The following is a 17284-nucleotide window of genomic DNA, read 5'->3' as shown; positions in this document are numbered from 1 at the left end:
TGTTAACAAGAAAGTAAACCCCTTGGTTGTGGCATATCCAGACCCAGTCAACATCTTTACTATGTCAGTGTTGCTGATTGAGATCAACTCCAGCGTATTCCCACTACTAATAGAATACTGGCCTATTCTCTTTCTAGGGTTGCCTATTCTGTCCTCATGCCCTGGTTCACACTGAAGTTGGGAATACATTATTGTTTCCTATACTTGGTATGACCTTTCTCCTCCCCTCCCTCAACACTTTTTTTTTTTTTGCCAGTTGAATTGCTGCATATCCTTTAAAGTTAAATTCAAATACCACATATTAAACTTCCTGAACTGAGTAATGACTTTCCCTCTTGGACATCACACAATACTTTGTTTTGTACCTCTCTCACTCTGAAACACCTATCCTGTTATGTTGCATATTATAGTCATCTGTGTTTTTGTCTTACCGCTCTATGAGCTCCATGAGGGTAGAGATCATTTCTTACCTAAAGTTTGCACATGCCCTAGCACCTAGCCTAGTTCTCCACTAAAAGGAAGTATGTAATATACATTATTAAATTAGAGAAGAAGGGAAGGAGGGAGAGTGGTTTTAATGACATAGGAAGATTCATAATGCCAAAGTCCCAGTATAAGGAAACATAAAGTGCATCAGACAGTAAAGCAAGCCCTCTTTATTGAGGGAATATTTTTACAGTATGAATGGTAGTCATACAGGATGATGGAAACAGGTGGAATTAGGCTCACTGGGGCCCCAGAGGGAATGGGGTATCCCAAAGTAAAGTAAGGTGGATTTTTATCTGGGTTTAGCAGCATCAGGATTAGGCATAGAAGCAAAGAGACTAGACTTGGGAACTGCTGCTGATTCATGGGGAAGGTGGGGTGGTATCAAAGCTCCCTGATAATGGGAAAGGGGCTTTCCATTACCCCAAGTGTTACTCTGACTGGGTGACTAAAGGGTTTTGGGTTTTCCCAGCTTTTTGATAGGGTGGGGTGGGAAGGAAGGAAGGATGAAGGAAAGAAAGAAGGAAGGAAGGATGAAAGGAAGGAAGGAAGGGAAAGAAAGGAAAGGAGGGAGGGAGGAAAAGGAGAGAGAAAGAAAAAGAGGAATGGAAGTAAAAAAGGATATAAGAGCATTATTTATTTTTTTCCAGAACCTAGAATTTAATCTTATGATAACTACTAGAAAAACATGTTTGTTTGAGGGTACATTTAAACTTAAGTACTTTAAAATTGAACCTCTTATTTCCAATATACCACTAAGAACTTCCCAATGAACTAAAATGTTCCAATAGAATAGCTGGAACACTTTCCACTAGAATGCAATCCAATTCAGCAAACATTTATTAAACAGCTGTGGTCTGAAGTGCTAAACACTGTGATAGGAACTTGGGATACAAAGTCAACAACCAGATAGGCTCTGACCTGAGAAGGGTTTTGTTGGGTGGTGGAGGGAAGGTAAGGAATGCATACAAAGTGTATACAGACATGCAAAGTAATTGGGTGAGATGAAGAAAAGCCTCTTGTAGGATGTGACACTTCAATGCACCCGCCAACAAGCGTTTATTTTGCATACTATGTACCGGACAGAGGGGATACAAAGACCAAATGAAAGAATCCTGCCCCTAAGGAGTTTATAGTCAAGTGACAAGTGACGACGGGTACATACCAAATATATCTGTAATCGATATAAAGTGATGGGAAGGAATGGGATGCTTGCAACGGGGGCCAATTGGAAAGGCTTGGGGTAGAAGATGAGGCTTGAGCTGATTAAGGAAACCAAAATTTCAATTTCTCGTCTTTCCCCTCTGTTCCACGTGATGAAATGGCCTTATTCCTTACCAAAGCTAAACCTCTGTTTGTTCAAGTGATCCCATTCCATCTGGTCTCCTCCAACAGATTGCCCCTCTGTCATTCCCCACTTTGTCACTCTTTGTCAAGCTCTCCCTCTTTACTGGTTCATTTCCTGTTGCCCCCAACTCCCTCATCCTGAAATAACCCTCACCTGATCCTTCCATCCCAGCTAATTATCACCCTATATTTCTTCTGCCCTTTGTAGCTAAACTCCTCTAAATGGTCATCTAGAATAGGTGCTTCCACTGTCTCTCCTCTCACTCTTTTCTTAACCCCTTACAATCTGGCTTTCAACCTTCTGATTCCACTAAAACTTCTCTCTCCAAAGTTGTTAATGACCTGTTAGTTGCCAAATCCAATGACCTTTTCTCAATTCTCATTCTCCTTGACCTCTCTGGAGCCTCTGACATTGTGGCTCACTCCTCTTTGATACTGTCTTCTGTCTAGGTTTTCAGGACCCTTCTCTATCCTGGTTTTCCTCACACCTATCTGACCACCCCTTCTCTGTCTCCCTTGCTTGATTCTCCTACAAAGGAAGCTTTCAAACTCTAGGTGGTTCTCAAGATTTTGTCCTGGATCCTCTTCTCTTTTCTCTCTATACTACTTCACTTGGTGATCTCATCAGCTCTCATAGATTTAATTAGCATCTCTATGCTGATGATTCTCAAATCTACCTTTTCTGCTCCTCTCTGCTGATCTCCAGTTTCACATCTCCAGCTACCCTCCAGATATCTCAAATGGAATAGTCAGTAGACATTTTAAACTCATTATGTACGAAACAGAACTCATTATCTTTCCCCCTAACCTCTCCCTACTGCAAAGAACATAATCATCCACCCAGTCCCTCAGGCTTACAACCTAGAAGTCATACTGGATTCCTCACTATCTCTTACCCCCCTCCCATATCTAAACTGTTTCATAGGCCTGCTGATTTCACCTCTGCAGCATCTCTTGAACATACCCCCTTCTCTCCGGTAACACTGCCACCACTGTGGTACAGGCCCTCATAACCTCATGCCTGGATTATTGCAATAGCCTGCTAGGTGGGTCTGTCTGCCACAAGTCTGTCTTAACGCCAGTCCATTGTACATTCAGCCACTGATGTGATTTTCCTAAAATACAGGTCAGATCATATCACTCCCTATCTCCCACTCAATAAACTCCAGTAGCTTCCTACTGCTTACAGGAGCAAATAAAAAGTGCTCTACTTATCATTCAAAGTCCTTCATAACCTAGCCCTCCCTTACCTTTCCAGTCTTCTTAGTCCTTACAACCTGACATGTACTTTTTGAATCAATGACACTGTTCTCCTGGCTGTTCCACAAATAAGACACTCCATCTCTTGGCTCCAGGCATTCTCCCTAGCTGTGCATTATTCCTGGAATATTTTCCTTCCTCTGCTCTGATTAATGACCTTCCTGGCTTCCTTTAAGTTCCAACAAAATTTCCACCTTCTACACCTCTTAATTCAAGTGCTTTCTCTCTGTTAATTAGCTCCAATTTATCTTGTATATAACTTGCTTTGTATATATTTGTTTGTATGTTGTCTTCCCATTAGATTGTAAGCTCCTTGGGGGTAGGGACTACCTTTTGTCTCTTTTTATATCTACAACACTTAGCACGGTGCCTGGCACACAGTAGGTACTCAATAAATGCTGATTAACAGCCTGGGCAAAGTCACAGAGGCAAGAAATGGAATGCCAAATGTGAGAAACAAGACGAATAGTTTGTCTGAATCTTTCCAAGTTCTATGTGAAGGACAATGACATGTAATAAGATTGCAAACATAGGCTACAACCTCTACAATTTGGAAAGAAATTTAGATATCAAACAGAGGAGTTTGCAGTTGTTCCTGGAGGTACATCTGGAGTTTGGGACAGGTGATTGGTGTGGTCAAACTGTACTTTACAACAATTGCTTTGGTACCTCTGTGGAAGATGGATTTGAGTGCTGAGAAAGGCAGGAAAGGAGATCATTGAAGAGGTTCTAACAATAGTCTAGTAAGAGGTAATGAGGACCTGAGAGGAGGGTGGATGCAAGAGATATAGAAACAGAAAATGATTTGGCAACCCATGGTACATGTTGGGTGAGGAATTGAGGATGTTGCTGAGATATCAAACCTGAGAGATGTGATGGGTGAAATCAGAAATAACTGAGGAAACAAAAGTTTGAGCTTCCAAGCATATTGATTTATTAAGCAAAACATGCCAATTGCATAACAAATTGGGACCAGACCTCCTCAGTTTGTGGAGACAATTTTTATGCATTAAAAGAAAATAATTAACAAGATCTAAACCAGGCTACGAGCTTAGGTAATCTTATTTCTATTGAAAGAAAGATCAGGGGCTTTCTGAATTGGGAGGAGGAGAGCAAACAGGAGCTATGCCCTAAAATCAGAAAAAGAGGCATTCCATTCCCCCTCCCAAGTGTCTGTATTCGATCAAAGAGACAAGGAAATAGTAACGGATTGACTAGTATCTGGCAGTTTTCAGATAAGATATATGAGCTGCTTGAGATGTGTAATTGTGAGAAAACTCCTTGCATCAATCTTTGGATCTGACTGTGTTTCTGATCAGCATAACCTAGGTCCTGTTGCTTAGAAACCCCTAACTAAAGAGAAGAAAGTTTTCTCACAGGACAGAAACTAGACTAGACCCATAATTTAATAGAGAGGGAACTGAGCCAGATCCAGAATTGAATCACAAAATACAGTCAGTGCGATTCACTCAGTTCCCATACTTCTCTCAGAGGCTGGAAACCGGGAGGTGCCCTCAAACAGAAATAAGGAAGTTGGAAAGATGAGTAGGTTTGGGGCATTAGATAATGAGTCTTCCTTTGGAATGCCTATGGAACATACAATTCAAAATGTCCTAAAGGCAATTGTAAAGGTGGGACTGAGGCTGAGAAGAGCAAAGGACTTAACCTGACCTGCACATGTCAGTGTGATATGGAAAATTACAACAAAATGAAAAAGAGATTAAAAGAACCAGTGGTAATGGTGGGGGAAAGAAGATGTTTAAATTATACAAAGGGAGACTATTTTTCCTAAGGCAATTATGTGGAAGGAGGAAAGAGAGCTTCATTAATAGCCCACAGCTCGCCATTAAAAGAGACTACTTAATTTCCTTTGGGGCAGGGCAGAGGAAAACATTGCCAACCTATCCATAAACCTTGTTCACTTCTTATGCCTTAATGGTAGATAAGAAGAAAGCTCTTTCTTCCATAAACTCTGTAACCAAGCAATTGTTTTTTCCTCTTTAACCTGTTAATCTTCAAAATGCAATATATTTCTCAGAAACTTAATAACTAAACAAACAAGCCTGGGTCTATCACTAAGCATTTTTATGCACAGAAGAAAATCACACAAAATGGACCATGTAGAACTCCATCAAGGATGTAACCTGTTAGGGAAGAAGTTGGCTTGAGCCACCAGTGGCTGGGGGAAGGAAGGAAGGATATGGCAACCTTCATGGGTTAACTATTTATTCTTGCTAAATGCAAGCTGAAAGATTGCAAGGGCTATCAATGCCCTCAAAATTTCTTTTCCTTAGGGCAAAGTTCTGATAATCTTGGTCTAGTTACAACTCTGAACTAACCTTAAAGAATAATAAGAACACACATGGACATAGTACGTGTATGTCTTCATATGGTAAAATGGTATGGATGATGTCCATTGATCCATGCGTAAATTGGATTTAAATGAGGCAGAGTTTCACAAAGTCATCGGCCTCACTCTCTCCTTCAGAGTCATATATGCTCTAACTAAAGACCAAACTAGCTAATGGCCAGGCAAAGGAGGAGGGGGAAGGAGGAACCGTTTAGAAAATCCATGCATTTTACCCTTATTTTACACCACTCCCCCATCCATACTTTCTATTCCTGGCAAAGTGGATGACTTGCTCTTCTATGGTCATTTCATATTCTCTTCTGCTTTCCCAGGCCTAGAGTGTTCTATGCCCTCACCTTTACCTCTTGGTTTTTCTGGCTTCCTTCAGAATTCAGCTCAAATCTCACTTAACAACAGGAAACCTTTCCTGGTCCTGGCAGCTGCTAATGCCTTTCCCTCCAGATTGCCCTCCATCCATTCTGTATTTCTCTGGTGCCTAACTAGTTATCTAGGTGCTGTCTCCCCTAGGAGAATGTAATCTTGAGGGCCTCCCTTTGTTCCTGCTTATTACAGTGCTGGTATATTGTAAGCACTTAATAAATGCTTGTTGAGTGACTGACTGAACCTTCTATGACTCCAGATGATCACTATGTTTTTTTTACCTTATCCTGATACAAGAGGATGCAGCAGCAGCAGCATGATAATGATAATAATAAATAACATCTATAGAGAGCTTGAGAGTTTGCAGAGCACTTTACAAATATGATATCATTTTGTCTTTATAACAGCCCTGAGAGGTGGCAGCTATTATTAGCCCCGTTTTACTGATGAGGAAACTGAGACAGGCCGAGCACCCACTACTTTCCTGGATCATCATTTCCAGCTACTCATCATTCTTCAAGATGAAATCAACTCAGACACTCATATTTCCTCAGCACCTCCTGCCCCTGGGAGCCTTTCCTCTCTCTGGTTGGAGAGGGCAGGAGGTGGAGGTCCTCCCTATTCTTCCTCCACTTAAAGGTGGCATCCAGGGAATTTTCATCATTAGTTATTTTTCTGGACTTCATCATCTCTAGAAACTCATCATTCTATAAGATGAAATCAACCCAGAAATTTACACTTCCTCAAGTCATTCCCCACTCTTGCTGTATGATTTCATCACACCCCCAGACCAGGCGATTTTCTTCAACCCCATTTTAGCATGTGTTGTCTCCTCCATTAGATTATGAGCTCCTTGAGGGCAGGGACTGTCTTATGTCTTTCTTTGTACCCCAGTGCCTAGCACAGTGCCTGGCACAATAGGTGCTTAATAAGTGTTTATTGACTATACTGATTCTGATTCTGGCAGAGTCACATAGCTAGTAAATGTCTAAGGCCAGATTGGAACTCAGATCTTCCTGCCTCCAGGTCCAGCTGTCTATCTACTGTGCCACTTATGGACCCCTAATAAGTTCACACAAAGAAATTTGAGGAGGGAGATAACAGTGATAACTAAGAACATCTGGAAAGGCTTCACAGAGGAAGTGGCACCTGACCCTGAAGGGAAATAAGGATTCAGAGGCAAATTTGCTAGAAGAGTACACTTTAGTCATGGTGGGGTGGGTGAGGTGTCACCCAGGTCTGAAGCTTGGCAAGAGTAGAGGACAATTTATAGCTGCTTTAGTTAACAATAGGGTCAAGACCGAAGGGAAGATATTGAGTCCAAGGCATGGTAAGGGATCAAAGTGTGTAGGCAGGGGGGAGGGACTGAAAGTTGTATTGAGGCTGTACAATTGTTGTATGTTGTTGTTTGTCCTTCGTTCTTGGAGAGGACCATGACATCAGGAAGGTGATGCTATGACTTGCAAGTGAATTGGATTTAAGTGAGGGAGAGCTGTGCAAAGTCACCAGCCTCACTTTCTCCTCTGGAGCCATGTGGGTTCAGTGGTGAGATATAGATCAGGACAACTGGAGATGGCCCCCAGATGTACAATAGGCTTAAAATGAATGAGTTTAGAGTAGAGGGGACAATGAAAGTTTATAATCAGAGTGAGGAATTCCAGAGTTCAATATCATTAAAAATAGCACAGTTATGGGTGATGGTGAGATCACCCTTAGAGATGGACAAATATGGAATGTTGAAGGTCATAGAAGTAGGTTTATTCCTGGGGAAAAGATTTTGTCAGTATGTTTTCTCCCTCCAAGGATCCAAGTAGCAAGCCATGTTCAATGTAGTCGATTATCTTTAAGAGTTTCTATAGCCAAAAATGAATTGATTTTGGTATGTCTCTATAGAAGGGGACACCTGGAGATTTTGTATAGACCACTAACTAAATTCCCTGTGCGTTTTAGGAACCACTGAAGAAAATGTGGATGCCTTATGTTGTTGTATGAACCTATAGGAACTTTATAGGCTTAAATTCAGTCTCTGAGTATAGGCCCAGAACAGGGAAAGGCTTTAGTAGAAGGAGAAGAAACTAAGTGCCCCATCCCCCTACCACACCAAACCCAGTGCCAATGTGTTTTGACACATGGTACCCAACTTGCTTCACATGCATCAAGTCAAATTGGATTCATTCAGGGAAGGTCACATATGCCCTCAAGGCTGCAGGTTCCCCACCCCAGTTTAGTTTCTTCTGTGATGGTGAGGGGCTGATGTGTTCTAAATCCCTATAGAGAGATCCTCATATGTTCTGGGAAGCTCTGTAGGGATGAGGTTTCCTTCTGAAACAGAAAGTTTAATTTTTCTTGACTTTTTTTCCTCTACTATACTTACTTTGAGTTAGGAAAGACCTTAGAAATCATCAAGACAATCATTTTATAAGTTCTAGACAAGCAATAATCTCTTATAAATAGTATGAAATGTTCCTTGTTTGTTGAATCTCTGCAACTCTTTATTTGGAAGCAATAGTGATTTCTGCCAGTTTGTGTGGGACTGTCCAAGATTTGTGCCATGTTGAATGTTCTGACTCTTTCCTGTGCAACAGCAGTGGGGAGAACATGAAAAGTCAATGCTTGATGCTCCATGGTACTCTAGAGGATTTTCTGGGGGATTCTGGATACAGATGATGTATTTAAAATATACCCCAGGTGAGAAATGTATAATGGCATCAATGAGGGCTTAGCCCTCAGAGCTTGCACAATATTCCCTGATGATTGTAATCTAAAGTGTGGCACTTTGGCAAGCCAACTTTTGGGCATGAGTAATTGAGGGTCTAATGCTATGTGGTAATGGAGAATTTCTAATTAATTGGCTTCAAAGTGAGGACTAATGACAGGTCCAGAACTGAATTCACATACAAAAGGATCAATGTGACCCTTCTTCATCCTTTTCAAAGTTTCGTTTTCCCTGGTTGCTGTTGTTTTTAATTTTTAAAAGTTTACCTAACAATTGAAAGAAGATTGAATTAGGATACAGTGATTCAGATGGACACAGTTCTCCTCTTCTTTCATATCTGTCACAGTGGCCATGCCAATTTAGAAAGCTCTATTGATTCCTATAGCAGGAGGGATTCTGCAAAGCCTGTAGGGTCCCCTCTACTCTTCAGCTGGATCTTTTAGGCCACTTTGAACACTTGTACTTTGGTGCTACAGATCAATCAAGTCTTGAGGATAGATGTGCTTAAAGAAGAAATCAGCCTAGCCGAGGTGAAGCTACAAGAGTATGGATGGTATAGCTTAAGGGCAGTGTAGGAGACCCTAGTGAAAAGAGTACTGGTCTTAAAGTCAAAGGACCTGAGGTCAAGTCTGAAACTCACTAGCACAAATCACGTGATACTCTACAAAATTTAGAGTATAAATGTGAGTCATTGCTATCCATCTCTGAGTCCTACTTTCCTTATTTGAAAAGTGTAGACTATACCTCCTCTTTCTATCTTACTTTGCACAACTAATGTATAAACATGTTACACAGACACACAGACACACACACACACACACACACACACACACACACACAGGAAAGAAGTGATAACAGGGCTCACTCTGTCCATGGGCAATAACAAGAAGAGAGAATCCTGGCATGCAAAATAGTTCAATTATGATTTGTCCTTTGTTCTTGAAGAGGACCATTACATTAGGAAGATGAGGCCATGACATGCAAGTGAATTATATTTGACTCTCACACCCTTATTCTTACCCGCTTCCTGCAGAATACTCAATAGCTCATTGAAGAATACCTGAGAATAGTTTATAGACCTAGCCATTGGTAAGGGGATGAGTTCTTTATTAACATAAACATTCGATACCCTTGTCAGAGCCAAAATATTGAGGCTAGATAGACCATCAGATATTATTATTATTATTATTATTATTAATCTTACCCCATTTTGAATTAATGAATCAAATCCATGCTTTAGTACTTCATATGGTGATGTGACTCAAGTATGAGCATATATCAAGCCTCCTAATTGATCAATAGCAACATTGAAGGTTCTATGACCAACTTCTTTAAGATTATGTCATTGAGTCTCAAATTAATTTTTATTCTTAGCTTTAAAGGTCCTTTATAAAATATATTATTTTATTATGGTCTATAAAAGATTCATCTAATACCTCTGCTTTTCTTCATTAATTTCTGAAGTTTTTATGCTCTAACTCATGTTCAACTTTGGTGAAGGTACCATGCACAGGTGAGAAAAATGTATATTCCCCTCTATTCCTATTCAGTAATCTCCAGAGGTCTAGCATATCTAACTTTTCTAAAATATATTCAGGTCCCTAATTTCTTTTCTCCTCATTTTTTGGTTTGATTTATCTAGGTTTGAAATGGGATAAATTGAATTCCCCCATTGTTTTACTGTCTATTTCTCCCTTTAAGTCTTTTAATATTTTAAGAATTTAGATGCTATGCCATTTGGTGTATATATGTTTAGCATTGATATTAATCTCTTGTCTTTGGTACCTTTTTAGCACTGTCTGCTTTCAAGTGAGCAAAAATTACTATGGGCCACCAGATGTGGAGGTAGGTTTTGGCTGCTTTATCTCTCTACTCAGCTGTCATATGTCCCTGAATGTATGATGACAAATTGTTTTGTATTTATTCTTTCATGATTTTAGGTGAGTGAGTATCTGGAGATTGAATGGGCCGAGATATGACTCTATGAGCTTAAAAAGTTCAGAAGAGCTGTGAGGGTTCATACTCAGCTGTCCCCTGTGGACCTATCTATTACTGTAAGTTGGAGTTGGAAGTATGAACCCAGAAGTGATTCACGTTTATTATATTAGTGTGGATGTTTCTTGGGTAACAGACATATAGTGTATCACCTGACATTTTCCTAGTTTAGTAGAGACCCTGCCAAAGTCTGTGCTCTGCTGAAATAACCTTCAAGAGCTAATGGTTAGCTCTGTGCCATAGTAAGATATCAGAGGAGGAAATGTCCAATTTAGTTGCATTTACCTTCACTAAATCCAATCTTATGCTGCATTAAAAGCAATGTAGACCAGGTTCGTTATGCTATGTGGTGGTTGTCAGATCAGATCTGGAAGACTAAATTTCATTTTAGGTATCTTATTTCAAGAGGGACACTGGCAAATGAAGACATTAAGAGGAGGCTAACTGAGACAGTGTGAACATTTGAAACCATGACATGGGAGAATTAGGTGAAAAATCAGAGTATGTTTAGTTTCTGGATAAAGGCTTGGAGAGAACATTTTCAAGTGTATGAAGGACTATTATATTTAGAAGAGGAGCTAAACTTGTTTTGGTTATCCCCAGAGGGTAGGAACCATAAGGAAACTAAACAGGGTAACTCTAAGGAGAAACTCTTCAACAATTAACAATCTTAGGTAGTGAATTCCTTGCCACTGGAATAAAAAAAAAAAGAAGTAAGATAGAGACTGTTTGGTAATGCTGTTGAATCCATTTGTGTTTCAGATAGAAATTGGAATGGATTCAGATTCTTTTAAACTTTAAGTTCTATTATTCTTCTTAGCTATTAAGCACCTACTCTATGCTACACAGCGTGATGGTCAGTGGGAGAGATACAAAGGTAAATAAGACAAAGGTCTTGATCAGAAAGTCCTAATTGGTCAAAATTAAACAAAGTTCCTATCCTAATCCATCAGTTTGGCAACCACAGATTCTCAGTCAGAAGGGAGCTCAGAAGTCTTGTAGTCAAGCCCAGAGTTGAATAGAAATTCTCTCTATTACATTCCTGATAAGTAATTATTTAGCCTGTGCTTGAAGATGAGAGTCAGGAGAAACCCACTGCTACCCAAGACAACCTATTTCTGTTTCAAATAACTCCTGTTCTTAGATAACTCTAAGTAGTACATGCTTTTCAGCAAGGTAAAATGTGCCTCTTTGCAAATTCTACCAATTACTCCTAGTTCTTCCTTTTGGGGCCAAGCATAATCCATGAACCTCTTCATCATCCTAGCCCTCTGACTGTCCCAAAGGGCAATGGGAAGACACATATGGCTGCTTTAAGGAGGCTGAAACATGTTACCAATGATGACTTATTATAAGTGAGCAGTGTCATAGAAAGCACCAAGGGCACATATTACTAGAATAGAAGATAAATCAGCCATGTAGAGAGACATGGGAGGCAACAGAAAAATAACTTGCCTGAAACCCTGGTTGATATACATGAAGCATTTTTTTAAAAAAATTAACAAGCATTTATTTTCTCTCCCTCCCACACACTCCCCCCAATTGAAAAAAGAACAAAAACATTGTAACAAATACACAAAGTCAGTCACCTAGCATTCATTATTCATTATTATTTTGAAGCTATTTGTCTTTACGATGTTGTTATTGTATAAAGTGTTCTCCTGGTTCTGCTCACTTTACTCTGCAGCAGTTCAAATAAATCATCCCATATTTTTCTAAAATTATTCCTTTCATCATTTCATGTAATCATTCAATAAACATTTATTAAATGCCTACCTATATATCAGGAATTATATACTAAGTGCTAGAAATATAAAGAAAGGTAAAAAAGATGGTCCCTGGTCACCAGGAACTCACAGGCAGAAACAATGGGCAAATAATTATGTACAAATAAGCTATAAACAGAATAACTTGGAAATAATAAACAGAAGGCCCTATGATTAAAGGGGATCTATAAAGGCTTCCTGTAGAAGGAGGAATTTTAGCTGAGATTTGAATGAAATCAAGGAAGTCAGGAGGGAGAGATAAGGAAGGCGAGCATTCTTGGCATGGGGGACAGCCAGTGAAAATGCCCAGAGTAAGAAGATGGAATTTCTCGTTTGATGAATCACAAAGACTCCAGAATTAATGTGTTGCAGAATGGGGAGGGGGACGGGAAACTATTTTAGACCTATAAGGGATAAGAAGAATGGAAAGTTAGGGGAGAGCTAGGTTATGAAGGGCTTTGAATGCCAAACAGAGGATTTTTCATTTGATCTTGGGGTGATAGGGAGCCGCTTTATTGAGAAGGGTATATGTGTGTGTCTCTGATGGTAATTTATGTTTTATCTTAGAGGTAATAGGGAGTTATTTTATTGAATATGGGGGCAACATGGTCAGGTAACGATGGTGATGAAAGTGTTATTTATATAGTGTCTACTCTGTCCCAAGCACTTTAAAAATATTATCTCATCTGATCCTCACAAAAATCTGGGAAGCAGACGCTATTATTATCCCCATTTTACAGATGAGCAAACCGAGGCATATAGAGGTTAAGTGACTTGCTCAGGGTTATATAGCTAGTAAGTGTCTGAGTTCAGATTTGAACTCAGGTCTTCCTGACTCCAGGCCCAGCACTTTATCTACCTAACTGCCCCATAGACCTGCACTTTTAGAAGATCACGGAGCTACTTGTCACAGGAGACCAACCAGTAGGCCATTGGGATAGATCAGATGTGAAGTGAAGAGGACCTGTACCAGGGTGACAGCAGTGTCAGAGGAGAGAAGGGGGCATAATTGAGAAAGATATTATAAAGGAAAAACTGATAATAGAATTTCGTTAACTCATATGTGTTCATATCTCATATCCATCAGATTGGTAAAGAAGAAAAAAAGACAAATGTTGGAGTGTCTGTGGGGAAACAGGCACATCAACACACTGCTGGTGAAACTGTGAATTGCTCTTTCCATTCTGGAAAGCACTTTGAAGCTGTTCCCCCAAAGTCACTGAGCTCCATGAATACCAACACTAACACTAGGACTCCAAGGAGGTTTTCAAAAAAATAGGTAAAGAGCTCACATATACCAAAATATTTATGATAGCACTGTCTGCAGTGGAAAGAACTATAAATGAAGAAAATATCCACAAAACTATGAAAGAACTAAAGGAAGATCTCCAGCAGGTTGGGTACGTTCTCTGTAGAGATTTATGAAAAGTCACGGGCGAGGATTGTACAGAATTAAAAATAATGAATTGATGATGATTTGTACTGAGAGAAGACATACATTCATTGATGTCAGTTTACTATTGAGGAGGAGGGTGTATGGAAAAGGAGGTGAGAAATCATGGAGTGGGAGGGTTTAGATTTGTGATTTTTGTCAGTAAAGGGAATTCTTGGTGTAAAAATTCCTTCCATTGAATAAGTCAGCAAATCATCTATAGCCCACCGATTTAGAGAGCTACCAATGTACTTAGAGCTTACATAACATTCCCAGGGCTACATAGTCAATATGTCAGAGGACAGACTTGACCCTCGGTCTTCCTAACTCCAAAGCTGGTCCAAGATCCATCTCTCTTTAATGTAATTAAGTAATAGAAGAGAGAAAAATTTTATCAGCACAGACTTTTTCTCACAGAATCTTCATTTACAGCCTATGAAATACCCAGATTCTACAGAAAATAGCTTAGGAAAGTAACGAGCTAGATTGTTTCTAATTGATTTCAGTCCAAACAGCATTTGCTGAATAACACACTGTGCTACTATGCATTACTTTTTTTTAAGAGTCTATATTGTTGTGATAAATAAAATAAAAATTTATTTAAAAGCACTACTTAATTCATAATAGCCCTTCATTTTTATGTGTTTTTCTCAATCAGCCGATACTAATAGTATAAGTATAATTTTTTGCCAATTATAAACTGCCTACTTCAGTTTTGTTTAAGCTTTGCCTGGAACTTTCTGAATAGCAGCACCATCTAAATAACATTTTTTAATGTAAATATATGAAAGGTAAAAGAAAAGAACTATTATTTTCTGGGAAAGTCTATAAATTGAAGTGAACATTAAAGCTATAGTCCCTTTTGTCAAATGCAGCATGTTGAAAAAACTTAATGGAATTAAAAATTCGTGTGTAAATGATAAGGGGAAAAACTGACACAATCCTTTCTTTCATGCAATCTATATTTGATGGGGAATGGATGCTCTGCATAAGGGGTGAATACAGCATGGCTATGTCCTTGGTATACTGAGCTCATATGCTCTAATGCCCTCACCAAACTAGATCAGTTAACAAAAGTAAAAAATTCTCATGAAGTCCATTTTCTTCCTTAAGCCAAGGTTATCAAGGAGTCTGGGAAATTGGAATGGGCTGCATAAGAAAATAAAAAAATAAATAAAAACAAAGTAAAGAATTCATGGTTTTTGAAAGGCAAGAAATTTGTATGATGGTAGGTTTCATTAAATTTTGTCTTCACCATAACCTCTCTTTCCTACTCTATAGAGGCCCCAGTTGTTTTAGGTGATTAACTGAGGGAAGGATGGTTAATTGGCAAGACCACTTTTCATTATGAGTTCAATCACATCAACTAATATAAAAGAGTCCATAGCACCAGTGCAAACCAAGTAATTATTATAACCGTTTAACCTCCACACTTGGGTGCAATAAACTGCTTCAGTCTCTCTCTCTCTCTCTCTCTCTCTCTCTCTCTCTCACACACACACACACACACACACACACACACACACACACACACCCTCTAGACAGCAACGCCTGTTTTATATTGTGACAGGAGTGACCATTAAATGGTTAGTCACAATAAGGAAACTTTCTATATTTATTATGGATATAGCCAATTAATTAGCAAAGAACTCAGCAAAAAAAGGAATTCTCATTGAGATGAGCCCTGGCAAATGTTTCTGTGGGTGCTGCTGAGAGTTGGCACCACTAAAGTCTTTGACAAGGTCAAGTTGTTCAACATTTGAAACTAATAGGATTTTATCAGTGGAAGTGACATTGAAGATGATACTTTACCATCTATTTTGCTCTGTACCCTAAGGACCATGAGACCTTTGCTTTCACTTGAAGCCTAGCCCTTTTTCATGTATTTTCTCCCCAACTCGAATGTAAGATATTTGAGAACAAGAACTGGCTTTACATTTTTATTTGTATCCTTGGTGGTTAACACAGTGCTATATACATAGTAAGCACTTAATAAATGCTTTTTTATTCATTTATTTACTAATTCACCTAAAGTAGATCTGACCAGGTAAATAAGTTTTTAAAATATGTGAGAAGCCTGTCTTGAAAAGGTGGAGGACTATGGGTCTACAATATATCTACTGTCAGACTCATCAATGCGTTTATTAATTTTGCTGAACTGTTTCTTTTAACATCCGTTTTTTATTCTTTGCTCCAAAGAATGGCTCACTGGCTAGGGAAGGGAGCTAAGACATTCAGAAATGAAGGCAATGAGAAAAAAACTATATCAATACTTATTTTTATTTAATAAAGAAAGGAGAAAAATTGGAGTTAGACAACCCAACTTCCTATCTGTGGGACCTTGGACAACTATGACCCAGTCACTCCCCTGTTCCAAAAACTCCATTGGTTTCCCATTGTCTTTAGGATAAAATACAAACTGTACAATTTAAAGTCCTCCGCAATCTGAGTCCCTCCTGCTTTTCCAGACTTATTTCCTAATTCCCTTTTGTACATTCTGTCTTCCAGATAAATTTACCTTTTTCTGTTTCCTGAAATTAATAATCAATCACCCATCTCCAAAATTTTGTAGAGTGTTTTCTGTACCTAGTTTGTACTTCTTCCTTAATTATGTCTCAGAATGCCGTACTTTCATCAAAGTGCAGCTCACATGCTGCCTGCCACATGAAGTGTTAGTGAGTTCTCATTCTTCAGACTATCTTATATTTACTTATCTCTGTATATGTCATATCCTTCCTGTGGAATGTAAGCTCCATGGGGTCAGGGAATTTTTTTCTTTTGTCTTTGTATCCTTGGTGCCTGGCATACAGTACATACTCAATAAATGAACCCTCTCCATGTTCCCATTAGGAGTCCATGGAGCATGTTTTCCAGATCTTTTCTGAAGGAGTTGAGGGGGCGAGTGAGATTGTCAATAAATGCTTATTCAATTGAAGTCTCTATTTCTCTGAGCCTCATTTCCCTTATCTGTAAAAACAGAATATTAGACTAGATGATTTCAAAAGTCCCTTCCAGCTCTAGAATTTTGATGATACAGCTAAACTACAAAAGTGTTTGAAATACAGTATTTTAGAGTTACAGAGTGTTAAACATACATTGTCTTAGCTGATCTTCACATCAAAGGAGGCAGTGTGGTGAAGAATCAAGATCCCTGGATATGGAGTCAGAAGACCTGGGATTAAATTTTGACTCTGCCACTTGTGTGACCTTGGATACTCAACAATTACCATGTGCCTCAGGCAACTCCCTAGGACTTCATAGAATTAGCATTTGAAGCCCCTTCAGAAACCATCTAATCCAAACCCTTCATTTTACAGATGGGGAAAATGAGCCCCAGAGAGATTAAGTGACTACCCAAGGTCTCACAGGTAGTTGGGAGGATTTGAACCCAGATTCTCTGACTCCAGAGTCAAGTGAGTACCATGCTGCCTCTAGACTAATCTATTAAGGCACAGACAGGTTGTGATCTGCTGGGATGGGGCACTCCCCACTCTGATGAAATCACAGATCCTTTGTGTATTTCCATGGATGTGGATGTGCACTTGGATGTG

General features: G+C 39.3%; 1 protein-coding gene across 1 annotated transcript in view; it reads left to right on the top strand.

Moving 5' to 3' along the window:
* The window catches only part of MAP9 (microtubule associated protein 9), an 80689-nt gene extending 67169 nt beyond the window's left edge, over window positions 1-13520 (top strand). Inside the window, exons 14-15 of the mRNA XM_027866949.1 lie at window positions 10334-10385; window positions 13389-13520. Of these exons, the coding sequence (XP_027722750.1) occupies window positions 10334-10385; window positions 13389-13396 (60 nt within the window). The 3' untranslated portion in view covers window positions 13397-13520. The remainder of the gene's footprint in view (window positions 1-10333; window positions 10386-13388) is intronic.
* The last annotated feature ends 3764 nt before the right edge of the window (window positions 13521-17284 follow it).

Source organism: Vombatus ursinus, unplaced genomic scaffold, assembly GCF_900497805.2.
Source record: "Vombatus ursinus unplaced genomic scaffold, bare-nosed wombat genome assembly UNPS02014784.1, whole genome shotgun sequence".
Taxonomy (NCBI): Eukaryota; Metazoa; Chordata; class Mammalia; order Diprotodontia; family Vombatidae; genus Vombatus; species Vombatus ursinus.
The sequence above is the reverse complement of the archived record's forward strand: the minus strand, read 5'-3'. Positions and strand labels throughout refer to the sequence as shown.